The sequence below is a fragment of the Boleophthalmus pectinirostris genome, unplaced genomic scaffold (genome assembly GCF_026225935.1).
Source record: "Boleophthalmus pectinirostris isolate CB_2022bp ecotype Guang Dong unplaced genomic scaffold, ASM2622593v1 HiC_scaffold_9, whole genome shotgun sequence".
Taxonomy (NCBI): Eukaryota; Metazoa; Chordata; class Actinopteri; order Gobiiformes; family Gobiidae; genus Boleophthalmus; species Boleophthalmus pectinirostris.
Window position 1 is genome coordinate 22,699,369 of NW_026571541.1, and position 20,677 is coordinate 22,720,045.

At 37.1% G+C, this 20,677-nt stretch overlaps 2 protein-coding genes and 2 non-coding genes across 6 annotated transcripts in view; 3 read left to right on the plus strand and 1 right to left on the minus strand.

Moving 5' to 3' along the window:
• Positions 1-15,525, minus strand: part of LOC110174255 (F-BAR and double SH3 domains protein 2) — a 31,216-nt gene extending 15,691 nt beyond the window's left edge. For both annotated transcript variants that reach the window (XR_008631485.1, XM_020940320.2), the window contains exons 1-9: positions 15,224-15,525; positions 12,824-12,921; positions 5,804-5,849; positions 4,212-4,291; positions 3,704-3,848; positions 3,488-3,621; positions 2,803-2,857; positions 2,569-2,697; positions 453-575 (exon numbers count right to left, since the gene is read on the minus strand). Coding sequence is in view for 1 of the 2 variants with exons in the window: in XM_020940320.2 (XP_020795979.2) it covers positions 453-575; positions 2,569-2,697; positions 2,803-2,857; positions 3,488-3,621; positions 3,704-3,848; positions 4,212-4,291; positions 5,804-5,849; positions 12,824-12,921; positions 15,224-15,244 (831 nt within the window). In the remaining variant the exon portion in view is untranslated. The remainder of the gene's footprint in view (positions 1-452; positions 576-2,568; positions 2,698-2,802; positions 2,858-3,487; positions 3,622-3,703; positions 3,849-4,211; positions 4,292-5,803; positions 5,850-12,823; positions 12,922-15,223) is intronic.
• p2ry2.1 (purinergic receptor P2Y2, tandem duplicate 1) lies at positions 22-20,393 on the plus strand. 2 transcript variants are annotated; one of them, XM_055148023.1, is made up of 5 exons: positions 22-65; positions 17,885-18,235; positions 18,651-18,819; positions 19,328-19,670; positions 19,816-20,393. In XM_055148023.1, the coding sequence occupies exons 2-5, from the start codon at positions 17,902-17,904 to the stop codon at positions 19,999-20,001; spliced, it is 1,032 nt and encodes a 343-aa protein (XP_055003998.1). In that variant the 5' UTR covers positions 22-65; positions 17,885-17,901; the 3' UTR covers positions 20,002-20,393. The 2 variants fall into 2 exon arrangements, with proteins under 2 accessions (XP_055003998.1, XP_020796202.2); XM_020940543.2 differs by lacking the exon at positions 22-65 and adding an exon at positions 16,791-16,899.
• trnat-agu (transfer RNA threonine (anticodon AGU)) lies at positions 5,267-5,340 on the plus strand. The gene has a single exon. It is a non-coding gene; the product is annotated as a tRNA-Thr (tRNA).
• Positions 6,260-6,332, plus strand: trnam-cau (transfer RNA methionine (anticodon CAU)). The gene has a single exon. It is a non-coding gene; the product is annotated as a tRNA-Met (tRNA).
• Positions 20,394-20,677: the final 284 nt, after the last annotated feature.

A 20,677-nucleotide genomic window follows, 5' to 3' on the forward strand; every position in this document is an offset into this window, starting at 1 on the left:
GAGAGACAAAGAAACAGGACATAAATCTTCACTGTTTGGAGGAAGAACAGATGTAAACTAAAAAAGTGAGTACTGAAAACAACAGTTGCATAAATTATAAAATAAATTGTCAATATACGCTAAAGTATACTTTAGCGTCTGCTATTATAAAATAAATAGAAACTGTCTATGAATCAAAACATTAAGATGCAATGTTCTCCCATATTATGGTAAGTAAAAATACTATTATATGAATGATGGATATGTACAGTAATACAAGATATCTGCAAAGAAATTACCCTAATAGAACAATATATTTGTTTCTTATCCACACTTGATTTAAAAGACATGCACATACACGTGATTCCTATGTGGACAAATTACATTTCCTATTCATTTCTTTGGTTGATGTGATTAGAGATATCAATAATTCGATTATTGTTAAAGCTCAGGGCATGCAGGGACATCCTCACCCTGGTGGATTTGTCGAGAAGAAACTGATAGGTGTTGTGTGTGGCTTGCGAGGCTTCTAGTTCAGTCCGACAAAGTGACACCAAGTAATCTTTAGCATGTTCATAGATGCTGCCATCCAAGGCCTGAAAAAAGAAGACAACATTGACATGATTGAGTGTAAATACACAATGAAACCTTTATAATCTTTAGAGTAAAACCTATATTTTTTAGCTAGTGTAGGAGTAAAAGAACAAGCATCAGATGCATTCTTAACATTATCATAAAAAAGTGCATTTTTAAAGAGTGAGCTCAAGGAAATACTTTTCGCTGACAATGACTCTGTCACACTGTAGAACTGGTCAGACAACCCTAAACTTTTAAACACAGAGGAATAAAATGGTAAAGTTTCTCCACCGCGGTTGGACTATTATTGATATCTTCTGTTTACCTAAATCAGTGAGTACATTCTCTATCTTATATTTCTTTGGCTGTTCATTATCCCATGCTGTTGAATTCCTCTCCTGAAATATGCTGCTGTATACATGCAGCTGTGCTTTGAGTACAAACCAACAACAACCCTGTTAACATGTAGTTAGGAAACCCTGTTATGAGTGGAGGGGGAAATGGGGTGAAAGAAAAGTGATAAGAGCTTTGAGAAATATGGGCTTTTGTGCTACAAAAGAAGAGTAAATGCCCAACTATACAGAACCTGCATCATAAATCATAAAAATACTGGGAACATCCTGGCCATTTCCATTGTTAGCAGCAACTCCATACAGCTAACAATAGCCAAAACTATTTCAAAATGTAAGCAAAAGAGCTATAAATCAATTCAACTTCAGGTGCTGGACTATTAATGGTGAATACAGTAAAGACTAAATCATGTAGTTTACATTTTAACTCTCCATTGTTTTACTATTATATTAACATATAGAATGCAGTTAGTTGAGGTGTGACCGCCCGTTCCCAATCGCTATACCCTTACAAAACGCAGCTGGCTTCTGCTATAACACACAGGCTCATAAAGGGTATTGGCTTGTGAAAGGCACAGAGGAATAAGAGCACATTTCTGTGAGTGCGCATTCTTTGGATGGCCTTCTCACTCTGGGAAAGAAGGAAAAGAGGTTCTATTTCCAAGTAATTTACTCACAAACCACAGCCAAACACAATAGTAAGGTGCAGAATAGTAATGTTAAACTACCACCTTGAGCACACATACTCAGACAGGCAAAACATCCTTAAAAACAATGGAGTATAGACTGGGGAATTGTGTCATTGAGGGCGGTTTGTTGGCTCTGTTTTTATTGAACATTCCCTCATCATTCTTCTCATTTCCTCCTTTTCCTTTTTTATCCATTTACGGTAGTGCTTAAAAGGAGTGAGTCAGCTTCCAGAAAAAGCCCCCTGTCTCAGCGTGGCCGTCTCTGGGTGTAGAATGATTACATCAGCTTGGGTAATCGGTAGAGCGCAGCGGACCGTAATGTATATAAATGTTCACTAAGTGGGATTTGAATGGGCCGAGTAAACAGGGTGGACAGCAGAGGGAGGTACAGAGCAGCAGAGGTCCATACTGTCCTTTCACTCACTTTGACGCATAGACAAGGAGAGTGCCAGGTACATATATAGGATACAGCATCCTGCAGTCTCAGCCACAATATGTCATTATTTGTGTCACTTACACATCACCTCCGCCCTACCCTACCCTACCCTTCACTGCTTGCCACGGTTTCATAATTGCCAATATTTGAGGCGACCAAGGAAAACAGTTTGAAGGTTAAAGTAATTGTTGATATATGAGACTCAGAAATATATATTGTGTAAAATATTTCAGTAAATAATAACTCCAGGAGACAGCCCTAGCAGATTGACTCCCTTAAGCAATGTCCTCTATTGTTTTAGTGCAGTCTCTAGCCCTTCTGTCCTACGCAACTATCAATCTATTATTAAAAAGTGCCTTGTAGCTATAAGGGAATAAATAGTAGAATGAGACTAGAACAATAACAAAAACAATGAAAATGCAAATTAAAAATGCAAAAGATTACAAAACCCACTGTCATTTTGTTGGCAATACACAATCCAATTCAGTTTGATGTGACTACAGATTTATATTGTAATGAACATCTATTGTGATCTTACCTGTATGCACTGTAATAGGTCTGTGTGGTAGTATCTGTCTTGGTGAGCATTGGCAGCAGCTAGCGTCAGTAAGTAGTCATTTCTGGCCTGTGTTGCTTTGGAATTGCAGTCACTTCTTTTAGCTTTTAACTGAAATCAAAGATAGCAAATTAGCAAATCAAAACAGATTAATCAGGTTAGGAAAACATAGAAGCAAATATATGTATTGGGGGCAGTTTGAAAAAAGCGTCTTACCTTTACACTTGCTTTCTGTAAACTAATTCTTGACTGAAAAAGTCCCAATTTAGACCTAAGAAAATATCACAATTACATTACAATGTCTACCAACAAAATATTGTATGTTTGTGTATTGTTAGAGCTTCTATTAATTCAACAAAATCTTAGGTCAACAACAGTTTCTTTGTTTATGCTAAATAAGTAATGGGTATAGGAGATCTGTATATTTGTGTAAAACCATTGACTTAAGCAGATAATTTACAGAAATATCAAACTATTTACTTCACATCATAAAGTTGTGCTAGTGTATTATTAACATATATTTGCTACATTTTGAAATGGTATACATTGTGTCTGCATAACACATGTAGACTCAAAATGCATCGAGACAGTGCTAGAATGTTGCTTGTTTGTCTATGCACAATGGGTCTGTCTTTGTGCCCAGAGAGGAGCTTTTACCAGTCACTTCTTCCTATGTGCTTCTTATTCATCACAGTGACTTATAGCTATAACTATTTTTCATATAAATAATAATAATTTCTACTAAAATAAATGACAAGCACTAAAAAAGACTAGATTTGGACGCTCAGCATTCAGTGGGTTGAGAAAAAAACATCTGACCGAAAGTGAGGGCTGTTCATGGTGACACTTAAAATATGCACAGTTCAGAAAATTCAAAGCTAACAAACCAGAGGAAACTTACTTGGCCTCTATATCAGCCTTTTCCCGTACTGCATGGGCAACCTGCTCGCAGTCATAGTATTTTTTCTTGGCTTTGGCCAGCTCTTTCACAGAGTCCTGGAGCTCTGCTTGAATGCCACTCAACTGATCTATGGTCTGTGAAGGGAAAGGCAAACATGGGACTTGTTAGAGAAGAGAAGGCCTGTGTGCAGTGTGTGATTTGACCGGCACAGCTCACCTTTTTGAGCTGCTGCTCCTTGTACAGTCTCAGGGTCTTGGCGGGCTCTGATACTTGGCTCTTGTAGTTGTCACACACGTTGAGTCTGGACTGGCTCACCTGCACTGTGCCTTCTAAATAAGATCTCCACACAGCATATACGTTCCTACAGAGGACACACAGTTGCATTCAATTGCTGCATGTTACAATCTATACTAGCCGTGCTCCCAGGAGAAGACTCTTCGGCAGAGGGGCTGAATTTTAAAAGACCTGGTGTGGTTACACTATAAAAATAAGCACCTATACAGTACCTTTCTAAAATATTTTTTTCTTTATACTACATTGTATGTTTTGCTTTTTTTTTCTATCTAAATGTATCTAAATGTGGTGCTGTGCCTTAGTTGGTTAAAGTGCCTGTCTAGTAAACAGGAGATCCTGGGTTTGAATCCCAGCTGTGTCTTCTTTGGAGCATTAGACTGGTGTCTGTAACGGAAACGTCCATTTAACACACATATTATTAGTTACCAACCTATAGTCTGTCCTCTGGTCATCAGGGTCAATGCCCGGCCAGTCTCTTTTTAAGTACTGACTTGCTAACTTCTGTAGTGCCTGAAAGAAACAGGAAGAACATAAATATATTAGCATATTGACTTGTGAATGGCAAAATCACAAATTTCTCTTTTTTGGTATGAACTGACTGACCATGTGTTTAGCAGGCAGCTCATTAGGATGCTGTAACAGCCCATGTGCTGTACGTGTCCAAGCCAAGGGCAACGGAAAAGAGTAACCTACATTTCATGGACTGGGTCACTGTGTCAGTGTGACATCTAACAGCATTAGCACCAGTAACACATTTACATAAAGAACCTGGAAGTTGTTGTTGCTCAAAAGTTAACCCACGGCATACATTTTTATTTCAAAAGGACGTATTTTGTGTCAGATTGGGCTGACTAGCACAGCACCATGACGGCGTGGGAGGGGACCACTGGACTCCCCGCATGGACACATGGGATCAGTGAGTGACAGTTTGTAATTTGAAAGAACTCCCTCACAGGAGGAATGTCTGCTCTTACATGGTCAAAGGTCAAAGGTCAAATGACAACAAATATACTTCAATTGTCACCTCTCTGCAACTATTAGGAACACTTTCACATTCCTCTTGTCTTTTCTTGTCTCTCACTGTCTGATATTGCTCCCTCATCGTTGTTTTAATCTGCTGTGTCAGTGATAGAAAATGTATTTGAGTCCCACTATGAGGGTTAACATTTTAATGTCTGTGCAAGTTTGAATACTAGCAGATAAAAAATATTATTTTAAATGGAACTGTTTAATTGCCAATAATGTAAAATAGAAGTTCTATTTCTAACACACTTGTTCACACCTATAATTAGGAGGGATTCCATTGTCCAATGAAGTGGGGGCTGTTGCTAAGCAACCACAATTTCTAAGGTGAACAGAGAGAGGGAGCAGAGGAAGACACCAAAAGCCTGGGAGGTTCTGCAGCATGCAGGAGAGCAGCAGGATATTTGCATAAATCTACTGATATTCTGGCTGGATAATTTAGCACTTCAGGTGCGAGTGCATGGCGCTGTGGCTTAGTTGGTTAAAGCGCCTGTCTAGTAAACAGGAGATCCTGGGTTCAAATCCCAGCAGTGCCTTTTCAAACACACTCACTCTATCTAAGTCCATGCCCACGTTCAATCCTTATTAGCACAATGATGTAATCATATTATACCAATAGAGCTATTTACTCAATTGTGGCATGTTTTGTATAACTGTGATATTATATACCACCAAATTTTGCAAAAAGGCTACAGTGCCATCTTTTTCTTCACAGAATGTTGTTTTCTGATAAGTTTCAGAAAAGTATAAGAAAATAATTGTTCTACAGCAGTGATCTGCCCTATCAATTGATACTGTATTGCATCATGAATGAGTGACAAAACAAAATTCGTAAATTACATCTGCATTGAATAGTAATTTGTTTTAAGCCCGCAGTGTCATGCTGCTGGGTTTGAATCCCAGCAGGAGCTTCAGGGAGCCCGTCAGTGCTCATCTGACTATTTAGGTCTGTCTTTATTATGACAATATAATTTTTTGAGTGTGTATCTTATGCCTTACCTGTGCGTAGTCTCTTTCGAGTTGTCCCTTTTTCAGACTGTAGCTCCTGCAAAACACAAAACACAGTTAATGATGGGCCAAAGGTTTAAAGCACTGTTACCATGTTTACTGTGGCTGTCATAGCATCAGACAGTGGCTTATCACAGATGAGGAATGTGTAGAAATAGACAACACATGACTCCACAGGCACACTGGGGAGTAAATATACAAAAATCCAATATTGAGTTTATTGTTTTGCTAGCAAGACTTGATCCATCAGTTTTATTATTTGGGGTAATATCTACAAAGGGTTAGGGCTATTCTACTTGCAATACACAGCCAACTCTGACAGCACTGGTGAATGTGTCACAGCAGATCCCAGGGGCACATGTTTGACCCCACCCCCCAGTAAGTCAACGTTCTCACTCACACAATCCCCCTTACACAACTTTCACACACAGTGTCAACAGGATCAAGGCCTCGTTGGCGCAGTAGGCAGCGCGTCAGTCTCATAATCTGAAGGTCGTGAGTTCGAGCCTCACACGGGGCAAGTCTTTTAAGTAAAAAGCATGAATTAATCTACCAGTAAATATACTAAACTATACTACATTAACAAGGCTGTCATACCACACTATAGTTCTTTGAGGGCTTGTCAGGTAAACTATTCCTAATTTGTAATCAATACGCATGAATGTAAACTTTGTAAATGGGATGGAAATTACTATGTGATACAGTGATTATGTCACACCTAAATATAACAATAACAGGGGGGAAAAAGTGAAATTGTCTTTTTAAAAACAAATTTCATTGTATTTTTTCAGTTTTGGAAAAAAGGTCTCGAGTTTGATTCACACAAAAATGTCATGATTTGCCTTGATGTATAGGATTACAGTTTTAGTACATTTATTGTAAGTTTGTTTAGGTGATTATTTGATTCAAACGTTTATCTAAACATAGGCACTGGTCGCTCAAATCAACATTTCTTATCAGTTCAATTATATTATAATAAATTGCTTGAAAAAAAAAATAATAATGCAAAAAAAAATGTGGGGCATATTAAATAGTGTAATTAAAGAAGGCTCTAAAAAGCACTCATACCCTGATTATTTTGTTGATGAGAATGGTGTGATAAATGACATGCCCCAGTATCATTAAGTAACAACTTTAATCACTTCTTTGTAAAAATAGGTCCTGAACTGGTGGAAAAAAATGCAGAAACAAGCTCCACAATACAAGAGGAAACACGAAACGATCGAAAGATCTCCAAATACAGTTTTTCTTCCTCCTGCAACCGAAATTGAAATTATAACCATTGAAAATGAATTTCAAAATAAACTGTCAACTGATTTTTATGATATCGATATGACTATAGTTAAAAACATTATTAATGGCATTGTTAAATCCCTGACATCTATTTTTAATATTTCATTTCTAAAGGGATCATTCCCAGACAAGATGAAAATTGTCAAAGTAATTCCACTCAACAAAAATGGAGAGCCATGTGCTCACCAATTATAGACCAGTGTCTTTACTCTCTCAATTTTCAAAAATTCTTGAGAAATTATACAATAATAGATTGGAATAATTTTTAGATAAACATGAAATAATGAATGAGCGTCAGTATGGGTTCAGAAGCAAAAGTTCAACAAAAATGGCTCATGGATGCTGTGGAGGAGATAACCAATGCACTAGATAACAAAAAGTATGTTGTGGGTGGTCTTAATTGATCTTAAGAAAGCTTTTGACACTCTTAACCACTCAATACTACTCAAAAAGCTTAAACTGTATGGCATGAGGGGCATTGCACTAAACTGGATTGAAAGGTATCTGACCGGAAGACAACAGTTTGTGAAAATAAATGGATACACTTCCAGATTTAGGAGCACTGCTTGTGGAGTGCCACGAGGCTCAATTTTGGGGCCTAAATTATTTAATTTGTACATAAATGACATATTTAAAACATCTGACATATTAAAAATGATTTTATTTGCAGATGACACCAATATATTTTATTCCAGTGACAATTATAAACAACTTATTACAACAATGAATACAGAGTTAAGTAAAATCAAATTATGGATGGATTCCAGTAAATTATCCCTAAATTTAAATAAGACAAAAGCTATATTTTTGGTAATTATAAAAGAATTTCAGAACTTTCAATCAATGTTGATGGTGTTAAAATCGAGTGGGTTTCTGATAATAATTTTTTAGGTATAACAATAGATGAAAAGCTAAGATGGAAAATACACATCAGATACATACAATCTAAGGACTCAAAAATTATTATGGTAATCAAGAAAGGGAAATACATTCTTAGTCAAAAGGCTCTTTACATACTGTATTGCTCACTCATACTTCCACAGCTGACATATTGTATTGAAATTTGGGGAAACAACTACCAAACATTACTTCTTCCCCTTTTCAAATGGCAAAAATGTGCTGTGAGAATAGTACATAGGGTTGGGAATCGGTTGGGAGAAAACCCAAAGCAGTGCCCAAATATTCACAGCTTCAAAAGAAACTATGAAGAATTTTTGTTTTTGTGGTATAAGGGTGAGTGACAGCACTGGCCTAAAAATTATTAATTAATAAAAATAATTTTTAAAAAAATGTATGTAGATGTATATATCTGTGTGTGTTTATGTATGTGAGTGCATGTATTCATGTATGCGTGTCTGTATGTGTGTGTGTGTGTGTGTGTGTGTGTATATGTATAATATATATATATATATATATATATATATATATATATATATATATATATATATATATATTATATATATATATATATATATATATATATATATATATATATATATATATATATATATATCATATCAGCGTACAGAAGTAACCACATCATTTCTGAAACTATGTCATGAGCAGGGGTGGGTTCATATAAGTTTTTCTTCTGCCCACTCCTTTTCAAGAAATGTGCTTTTCTGTTGTTTACAATGTGTATGTAGTATATATGATTATTGTTTCTCTCTTGGCACAAACTCAAAATAAAAACAAATCAATCAAAAAAAAACCCCACTGTTTTCAGGCTCTTTCTCAAAACACTTGGCATAGCTCTCATTCAGAAACTAACATCATCAATGAATTCAACTTGAATTTATCGTAAAGGATGTTGGCCCAATCTCTATAACTTTCAATATGGAAATTCAAACATGACAGCAAAAAAGCAAATATTTGTGAGCACCCAAAATCTGTCAACAAAGGATTTCACACACGAGTCAGAGTACAGAAACAGACTACAGTAGCCTATAAAGGCCATATAACCAGTGTACTGTTGCCATAAATGTCTTGTCTGATTTTCCAGAACACGTACATTACATACAGCAAGTGTTGACATATTTGCTAATCTGACAACTTTCAATTTTCTTCATCATAAGTAGTATGGATGAATTTGGATAAAATGCAGTGAAATCCAGTGTATTTCTATTCAAAAAAAAAAAAAAAAAACTCTCCCAGCCCATTTCATGTGTGAATCCCAGTGTCAGACTGCACTAAACCAGTTACTGTCTGTGGTCCCTGAGACCACGACTAAAACTTCTGAGCTGTGCTGTCAAATGAATGAAAGAGCACAGATAAACACATGACCAAAGTTTGACAGTAAAATTTGCATTTCGAGGATGATTTATCAGTTTTGAATGAGAAACTACATATTGCTGAAATGGAATTTTGTTTAGGAAAACCGTAACCCTGTTTGGGATTCTGTGTGAGCTGTTTTGCAAATGTCAATTTTCAATAGAGAAGTGTGTCAAAGCAATTGAAAAAAAATGTATTGTATAATTGCCCAATTTAGTCACAAATACAATTTTCATTTTAAATTCAGCTCCGCCATGCATTTATCTGACTGCGACTAGCAACTTGAAAACAGCTAAAGGAAGCAGCCTGGGTCAAAGTTCAGCAGTCACGCATACACATATACAGCAGTACAATCTGACACTAGGACAAAAAGTTTTTGAGACAGGCATTTAGATTTTAGTAATCATTTTCTATTACAGAGTTAGGATAATATATTTAATAGTTTTGAATTTGACTGAAGCAGAACTGTTATGCAAATCATAATTTTAGAGCTTTTAACCACGTTATAGCTATTCCCCAGCACCATTTACTCTCTGGTATTTGCAGTGATTCATGTTTGACCAATCTTTAATAATTTTCAAGATGACATAATGCCAATCAATATCTGTTTTCAATGTCACTGGACTACACCCACCGCTCTGTACATAGTTCATCAGTTTTATTTTATTAATCAATGATAAGCATAGGATTCAGCAGCGTCACATAGTAATTTTAGCACAAATTTAAAAAAAAATCTTCTGCTCGCTACCATTATCTACAGTAATCCATCAGAGATGCCGACTCTTTGTTGTGATGTGATGACATTTTCAGTGTCATACTTTATAGATTACAGCTATATAGCAGACAAATGCACAATAGGTCTAGGGGTGCAAATGCAATGCATTCACCTGCAAAATAATGAACCACAGGTATGTGGTCACTCTAAAACATCAGCCAATTAATCAGTAATTATCACTTTTTAATATGGCTTTCCCCAAAAATGTTTTACTTCACTGTAAAATTAAGCCTAATCAATGGCTTCATTATATAGTCAAGTAAAACATTTAGCAAAAAGTAATTGTAACGTTAAGTGCCAATGTTAGAAAGCTTTGTCAGCATTTTCATCATCAGTGAAGTAAGTGGAAAAGTAAAGTACTTAAGTACTTCAGAGATGGAACTTAATGGATGTCTGTCCAAATGAAGAATTGGGAAATATAGCTGGTTTTCTATAAAACAAAACAAAAAAGGTGAAGATAAATGGAATGAAAATGGCTAAATTTTTGGCTAAACGTTGCAACAATATAAAGATTTTATTTTATAGCAAGGTGAAAGTAAGTATCAGACGTGTTATCTTGAGACTCAGTTCACTTTAGTATATTCTGAGGATTTAGAAAGATTTAGGCCACTTTGTTTAGTCCCCGAGTCCACTAACGTGACATGGTGACCGTCTAACTCTCTTATCCTTCTGTAGATTGCCTCACAGGATGCATGCTCTCATTTCTCTTTTCTTTGTCTATATTTCACTGATTTGTGCAAGACAGATAGCAAATAAAAATAGTGTGTTTGATTAAAGATGAACATTAGATTAAGTGGGTAAATAGCCCCTGAGTAGCTTTTGAGATTTAAGAGTTAAAATCTACTGCAAGCTTGAAAATACAACTTTGACCCTGGCCAAATACATTCTCTATAATGCCTCAACTTTACTTTCTTCCCTTTCATTGCAGCATTGTCACATATTGCACAAATGAACTCTAAAACTCTTCCAGAAATGACAAGGTTGGATGAGCAGTAGGCAGGCACCTGTGTGACCTGACCAGAGCCAGAAGTGTTTTACACATGCGAAGTTAGAATATCAAGTCTATCAAATAGTCAATCTAATAGTATTATAAGCCTTTAAAAGACTCCCAAACAAGGATATGAACTTGATATTTTTAAATACATAAATACAAATATTAATAATATTAAGATATAAATTTCTGACAATTGTGCCAACCCTCACTGACTGCAGCATTTTTCAAGTCAAAGTCTAAGTGGCAATTAACAACAATGACATTATTTCCTTAAGCGCACAGACTTCCTGTTGCATTTTGCTCTGGTGGTGACCACCACAAAACTCTTAAACCCTTAAATGGACCAATCACAAAGCCAGTGTGTCAGAGATTGATGCTTCAGGTCTATTTCAGGAGACAACTGCTTCTGACAGCAGTCAACTAAAGCAGTGTTCGAACAAGCTGGTGTTTAGTTTGGATAAGCAAATTTTCAGGATTTTAAAGGGGGGGGGTATTAGGCAAAAAAAAATATATATATATATATATATATATATATATATATATATATATATATATATATATATATATATATATATATATATATATATATTATTATTTTTTTTCTATCATGTTATAACATTGTTCCTTCATCAAAAACACAGAGGTTTTAGATATCGTCCATGCAAGTTTCAGTAATTCAGCTGTTTCTCCCGGTATTTTCAAAACAATAAAGGATAACATGGTGACCTTAATATGTTATGTGTTATCAGTTTATACCCTATAGAAGTAAACTACCTCCTCTTTTAAAAACTGAGCAAAAAGTTAGAATGGTTCACACACCTGAAAGTGTTCCACATTATCAAAATAAGCAGACCTGTACAATACAACCAAAGTATTTTGTTTCAAATTGATTATATTAAGGCAACTTAATGAGAAAAAGTAGAGCCAACAACCAGTGCCAACAACCACTGAAAATGTTGGCACAGTCGCTTGCTGAAGGACACCCTGTATAAGACTAGACCTCCATAATGAAGTCACCCTATTATAATAAACATTACAGCACCAATATGTGGCATGAGAAAAATATGATTACAGTGCATTTTCAAAGTCTAACTAAGTGCCATTTAACTGCAAGCCCCAATGACTAAAAGAAGGTTGCATATTATACTGACTCTCCCTTCCTCCCACAAGTGTGACCAGAGTCTTGTCTGTGCGCCAAAACCCGAAGCATCAAGGCAATCTGCTTTTAAACAGCTGGAGCGGCCCCCAGCAGTGAAGAGGGGATAGAGCAAGAGATGGAGATAGATAGAGTTGAAAATGAAAAAAGTGAAATGGAAGCAGAGGAGCAGAGGGGGTTTTGCTGTCATAAATAATCAACGCTTAGTCAACAGATACAAAATGAGTATGTGAGAAGCCACCAGGGTTTCCTCCCATTGCTGAAGTGCACACAGAGATGTTTAAAAGCAATAGAAAGTATGACTGATGGAGAGAGGGATGCAGACAGAGTATGAGAGGGAGATGAAAAAGATTTACAGCAGGAAGAAGGCAGCAGGAAATTCCTTCGTCATTTTCCCAACCCGTTTGTTCTTCTAAAAAAAATTCATAAGCGCCACATGATTTTTTTTTCTTTCTCACGCGTTCCAAAGCCTTCGTGTTAATTGTTGCTTTTTTAGGCGTGGGGCTGTGAACGTGTGGTTACCTCATGTCTTCCAGCAGGTCACATTCAGTCTGGTGCTTAAAGTGCAGTCTTGTCATCTGCTCCGTGTGGGTGTTCTTCAGCTCCTGGGTCACTTTGACCTGCACACAACAGGTCATGTTCAGCAAACAATCACTGGGACCACATGAATTATAAAACAATCTTGCAGAAAAAGATTACAGTCACATTTTAACTGAATTACAAATTAAGGTCACACAACACTGGGAAAGCGAGTGTTTTTAAATCTTTACCATGGCTTAGGAAAAAACATGAAGTCACTATCTATTTTTGTCATAACTGAACTGAATTTCTTTAAAATGGCAATAAAGACAAAGTATGCTATCTCTACTGGCATATTAGAAGACAGGTGCGAATCCCTGCTCTCCAAAAGCTTCTACTTGTGCTTAAAAATATGCTTAAGTCAGACTATTCCTGTATATAGGGCTATCTCAAAAGCAACACAAATAAAATTTCAAAGTGTTGATGGTAAATCTATCAGGCGCCTGACTTCCTGACTGGGCCCAGCTTGTGAGGACGAGCTAAAAGGGAGCACACACATAGATCTACACATCCATTAGTAATCCATCGATGGAACAATCAGTGTCAGGGCTTGGTCGGACTGTAGTGTGGGGGAATGAGCTATTGGCAGTTACAGGTGAAGGAAGACTAGCCAGCAGTGTCCTGTGATGAAAATACGGCAAAGATTATAAGAATTTATTACCGTTTCGGGCAATAGGAATCCTAAAATTAGCATCCACACATTCAGTGCTTCTAGAGCCAAAACATTCAGAGTCAGTGAAGGTCATTGTCTATTGTGGAGTGGATTCCATTGGCCATTCACCAACAAACAGTGGGCAAATTCATGACAGTTCGGGACAAATAAATAACAGCATAACAACACAAGAGTAAACAGTGTCTTTTATAAATTGTCTGTAAACCTAATGAGATAAGACTAAAGATCTACTAGAGATGCTCCTGTCCTGGTTTATGTTTAGTTCCGAATTTAGTCCTACAAGGAGGAATGTGAGCACACCCTAACATCCTGAAATCAAGTATTAGATGGGTTTATTTTAACTAGCTTTTGGCCCAATTTCATTCAACTCCTGCTGCTAGAGAGTTTGGCATTTGAGTTAAAAGTTTCACTCACTTCGAGGGAGTAGGCTACTTGTGAATAGACTAAAGTGATTGAGTGTGGTAATGAGGACTGTAGAAGGTGTGGGCCTGTACATTTTAGGGGAAATAGAACTGAGAATTACAAAACAAGAGTATGATAGATTATGTTTTTCCTCAACAGCCAATCCAGGTCTGGCAGTGATAGTGAAGATATGTGCCAACCAAACTGGCAAAGTGAAACCTACTCACATTATAACCTCTTAAGAGATGAACAGAATTTGATTTATGGCAAAATGAAACCTAACACTATGATCCCTTCTAGTGAAACATTGGCAAAGTCTTGGTAGCTCTTGGAGGTGTCTAGGTGAGTACGTGTGCAAGCCTGTGCGTAAATAAAAGACATGATATGGCATGTTCTGGGTTCCGGCTAAGTCTGCCTGTAACATCCTTGAGCTAAAATGGCACCAGGGGAATATGTGTTAATTGGAAGGAGGGCACCACGCAGAGGTTCACAGACAAGTCTCCACGGTCTAATTGAAAAGTGTACACTCCCACATACGTAGAGAAACAGCAGACAACCTCAAGATGTTGTTTTTAGCTATGCATAATAACATCTCCTATGGAATCAGTCAAGCCACATCCTCCCATCATGTATCCGTATGTTTGCGCGTATTAGCTTTTGTCAGCACATCCTTGGATAAAACCATAAAACGTGTGACCCCAGGCACACTGAAGGTCTTCTTTTCAAAACAGCGTGGAGAAACGAAACGAAAGCTTTTGTTATGACGTTCACTGTAGATGCTGCGTGTCACAAAAGCTTCAGTAATCACGTTATAATTCACCAGTATCAAGTGTGGAAATTACTGCTATTTTTATCCGGCTAGCTACCCCCGGTGCTAACATAGAGGTTGTTAGTTCGAAAATTAATTACAGTGGGGTGTTTTATTGTTAAAGTAATCCCATTATAACCGACTTCAACAAAAAAACTACGAGTAATTATTATAGTTTAGCATCTTTGTTGTCCGCACATGTTAGTCTGGATAGCAATTTTAGCTAGTAACATTATTTGACATCTGACGGCTGGACAGATGCATATTAATGTCACTAGGTTACAAACTAACCTAGCTAGCAAACGTTAGCTAATGTCTGCTAGCAATTGAATCTGTTTATTGAATTCATTACAAAGCATTTCTATATTGTTGCACGGCTCATTGCTTGTAAAATCGCATCTTTATTCAGTGTCTGTCATTGTGATCGAGCCCAGCTAAAGATAACGGGCTCCACACTCACCTTCCTCGGCGGCGGCTGCATTGTGGAGTATTGACATGAATGGTATTTCCCTGGTGAAATGTATTGTAATTCCAAAAGGAAATCCGAAAATCTCCGAGGGGAATAATATTTGTATTTCCTTAAACGGGATCCTGCCCTCGAGGGGGACAGGAGATGGAAAGACGCAAGTTAGATGTGTAGTAGTCCGGCGGCCATGATTGAGGATAAATGGTGAGTTTATGCACAGAGCAGAAACTGAAGGAGCGCACTCGTGTTGTTGGCTGCCTCTGCCTGCCACTACGAGTACAGTACAGTGTTGTGAAGCAGAGAGAGGCAGACAGGCGGGGAAGAACAGCACAGAAGGGATGGGGTGATTTTCAAAGGGGAACCCCTAAAGCTACGCGGCTCAATAGCGCCATCAAGCGGCCGTGGACTTCATTACGCGCGAACAGAAGAAAAACACGCACACGGGCATCATTGTTTTGCTGCTGCTTTTGTCCCTGCTCCTCGCAAACAGCGTGTGTAGCCGCTCAAAACGGTTAATTACGAGGTTATAACGGATTTGTATTAAAATAATCCATGAAACAACACATCTCTCTCTTTCTGTTGTCAGTGTGAGCGCCTTTTACTTTTTCAAGGAGACAGACAAGACGCTACTCCCTGCAGACCTGCATAGCAACAAGAAGGGGCAGTCGATCAAGGAAAAATCGATCTTGGACAAGCTAGGCTGGACTTGGTGATGTAAAATGTGAACTAAGCAAAATATAGGGCCTCTCAGACAAGAGAGATGTATGTCTTGGCTCTGTGAAGCTGGTAGCCCTTTATTCTTAGCCTATTTGGGAACCAATGTAAGAACAAAATACTCAGATATATGAGGTGGTACTGTGCAATCAGTGTGGGTGTAAAAAGTTTGCTTATAGTTTCATATTAACTGCATTAACTACATCTTGACATGGGTTTCTTGAATCATGGATTGCATGTACGGGCAAAGGCTTTGTCATTAAAATCTTTTGTTATTCTTTTAGTTGAAACAAGAATGCTTAGCTTACTCCCATTCTTGGTAGACAGCTGTAGTCTCAAGGGCAGTGGGCCTTCTACACAGTAGCCTGTGTGCCAAGGTTAAGGCTACTGTGAGGCTTTGTAATGATTAATGCACAAAGCTTCTACCATTGGTAAGACATTAAGCTCTCGTTCTCACATTTTAATGTGCAAGTTAACACACTCCCACCTAAACATAGCTCCAACAAAGGCCTACGTCTTTACTTGGAGAAATGCCTGGCCTGAGTAATAGGACAATGATTTTGTTTGTCTGTCAAGATGTTTTCAGTTCATGAACTTTATAGGGAATTCTAGGATTATAATTTGGATAGTGATGCAAGGTAAGATAAACACTATGCAGTCTTAAATGTCAAAAACTTGTTATGAGACCATTATTTTGAATTTTCAATACACCCTACAGTAAATAGCCATCTGCATTCTCTAGAGAAGACCCAGTGATCTGCCCTTGGCTCAACTGACACATACTTAAAGCAGGTTCCAGCTTGTAAGACAACTATGCAAAAATACGTAGGTGTTTTTTTTTCTTTGTACCACTTTTAGCCATAACAATATGCTTGCTCTGCACAAGAATGAGGACACTTTGACGCTGCTAACTCTTACACCCTGGAAAATAAGTATTTTTGAGATCATTTCTTAATGTAAGTAACAGAAGTTTTTTGTGACGTCTTGATAGTAAAGTAAACTTTTAGGACTGTGGAAGATTTTTGAGTTGTGAAAGAGAAAGTGTTAATAGTGTTAATCTTTGGTAGATTACATCTTCTCAAATGTGTGGAGTCGTGAACCACATATACTGTTACCAATCATAACTTTTGAACCTGAAGGAGGTTGACTTTGGCAGTTTGCCTTAAACGGCATTAGGTCCTGGTCCCTGTTAAATGTACTAGAAGAATAAAATTACAGAAAACAAAAGAATGGCAAAAATATTGGCAGCATTTGCAGGTGAAATGAGGTGGTGCATTTGTGTAAAGTGATGGTATCAATGCTATATAGCCTTTCAAACAGAGTAGAAGTATATGCCTTTTGGAATGTGTAGCAGTCCATCTCCAAATAGATAGACTTTATTGACCGAGAGAAGGCGAAATTCAGGTTTCCTTTTAGCTCCAATTGACACATTTCATTGAAACAGTTAAAAAATAAATTTAGGATTTTTTTTTTAGGTTGAAACTATACAAAACAAGTTATAACTTTGGTACATTTATGTTGTTAGCAAGATATGGAATATGTATTTTTGCCCTGCCATGGGCAATTTAGAGTAAAAAGAAATCCATTAATAGGTGTGTTATCTTAGATTAAAGGTCCACTGTAAGAGTAAAACATTTTAAACAAAAAACAGACTAGAATACAAGGATGTTTTATTTTATTTTACTTTCAGTTTTGATGTTTTCAATGCACTAAAAGGGCAGGTTTGTATCTCCACAAAACTGACACCACATGTTTATCTCCATCTGCCTTTGGTTGTATTATTACACAATATTGCATGAAATCCATCTCGGAGGACATTCCTTTTTTCCATGGAATCCTGCATTGGCGTTCCACCTTGTTTGTTGCTTCCAGTCTGCTTTCTATAAATATATTATCCAAAATGTCTCTGATCCCTGCCTTTGTTTTTGTTGTATTTTATAGGTGTTTCCATAACCACAATGAGCAGATCAGACAACTTTACATATCCAAATACCTCCAGTGGATACTTATGCGAATTCCAAGAGGATTTCAAGTACATCCTCCTGCCTGTCAGCTACGCTTTGGTGTTTGTGATTGGACTGGCCCTCAATGCCACTGCTCTGTACGTGATCATCTTTCGTACTAAACACTGGAAGCCGTCCACCATCTATATGCTGAACCTGACAGTATGTGACACTCTCTACATCTTCACTCTGCCATTCCTTATCTACTACTATGCAGATGAGAACGACTGGCCCTTCAGTGAACCCTTCTGCAAGATTATTCGCTTCCTGTTTTACGCCAACTTATATGGTATGGCTTTAAAATATTACTGTCAATTATAAGTACAGTGTAAAATGTTTGTTGCAATTTTTAAAGCTGTATTTTATTTACAGTCGAACAAAGAACAAAAATAGATGTAGCACTGCCGGTATGTTGGTTGCACTGTGCAAGGGTGACAGCTTTGATGATGTAGTGCTGTGCGTACACATTAAACACATTCACAGTTATACAGACATTAGAAGCTTGGTGGGTGAAATGTCTTGCTCAAGGACACAATGACTGAATGATTTGGCAGAGGGATGGAGCAACAGCCTCACTAATATTAAAAACTACACCATGGGATTTGATATTTTAAAAGTCATGTCTATGAACCATGCATAGCCAAGTAACCAGATATTAAGTGGATTTGTGTATCTGTGCCTTTTGTTTATCTATTATCGCACAGGTTCTATATTGTTCTTGTGCTGTATAAGCCTTCATCGATTCCTTGGCATCTGCTACCCTGTGCGCTCTCTGAACTGGGTCAGCCCACGTCGGGCCAAGCTGGTGTCTGTGGCAGTGTGGGCTTGTGTTTTACTCTGTCAAGCCCCCATTCTCTACTTCTCCAGGACTCGGTAATTGAATCTTATAATGAAATCAAATCAAGACTTACTTTCATTGCTTTCAGAGTGTCTGTAATTATGTTAAATCAATTAGAATTGATTGTATCTAGGGAAGTAACTTCATTGCCCTGATAAAGTAGCCTAGCTGCCAGAACTATCCTTTTTCATATTGTGGTAAAACACATATATTCCTGTCCCGATTTTTTAAATTATAATTTATTTGTATGCACTGGGTAACTACGGCCCTTTTCTTTTGATGAACAGTATTAAGTACATTCTTATAAAAGTATTTCCAGACTTTCCAGACTGAGTTAAAAGTTTGTTGATTTAAGCTAGGGTTGTTTACAGTACAATTTCAAAGACAAATATTTATAGTAGTACTAGTAGCTGTGTCATAAATTCCATGTATATATATTTTTTTTTACTTTTTTTATCATTTTGAAAGTGAATTCAAAGTATGAAAACAGAAAAATAAACATTGAATTATTCTTTCAACAAACTGGCCTGTTTTGTACTGCAGGGATGTAGACAAGGAGAGAGTGTGCTATGACACCACCAGTCCAGAGCTCTTCGATGATTTCCTGGTGTACAGCTCTGTGGTGTCTGTCTTCATGTTTGCCCTGCCCTTCATGGTGCTCATGGTGTGCTATGGGCTCATGGTCAGGAAGCTGCTGGAGCCCGGCTGGGCAGCTGAGGTCAGACCAGGCCTAAGAGGAGGTCTGGGGACCCAGAACTACAAGCAGAAATCAGTCAAGATGATCATTATTGTCCTGGCAACATTTATGCTGTGCTTTCTGCCCTTTCATCTGACCAGAAGTCTGTACTACTCATTCAGATATCTACAACAAATCAACCCAGCACATGTGAGATTCTTAAATCTGACAAATTTAGTATTTCTCAGTTATGACCAACTTCTTCTGTTTATTCTCTAAAGCCTTACATGATAAGCATCATTTAGGTTTTATTTTCATACATTCTTCTGTTGACTCCCATGTCTCTGCTCTCCAGGTCAGCTGCAGTCTGCTGGAAGCCTCCAGTGTGGCCTACAAAGTGACGAGACCGTTTGCCAGCGCTAACAGTTGCATTGACCCCATCCTGTACTTCCTGGCGGGACAGGGCGTCAGGAATACCCTCACCAAGAAGAAAAGAACTGGGTCAAAATGTATACAACAGTGTGACACTACCAAATTATAAATAAATGAATATATTATGTCTTTATATTTAACTAACATTAACAGCTTGGATCTGCCCCAAAATTTTGCTAAAGGCATATTTGTAAATTATTTGTCAGGCTTATTTCATTTAAATTACTAGGATATACAAAAAATAATATACTGTTTATTCTGAAGTAAAAATTAAGTGCTGCAGGTACAGTTATGGCTGAAAGGTGAACGCACAATTTGTTTAGAAATTTCAAAGTGTTCAAGTTATAATTATACAGGCCCGATAAAATTTGAAGGAGACAGATAATTTATCTTGTATATGTGTTTGTTGTACTTTGGATTTATAATACAAAGAAACCTTTATATAATGCAAATTGTAGACACTATAATAAATATTCCATAATGGTATGGTATTATATGTTATACATGTGTAAAATCCCTCAGTTGTCCAGGTAGAATCCATGGCAAAAGGAGAAATTCAATTTGTCAACAACACTTTGTCAAAATAAACTTTTGTACAGTTGACAAATTGAATTTCACCTTTTGCTATAGGTATATAGTATTTTTATGGAATTATTTTTTAAAGTATATATATATATATATATATATATATATATATATATATATATATATATATATATATATATATATATATATATATATATATATATATATATAAAGTGCCACCAGGGGGAGACACTACATTA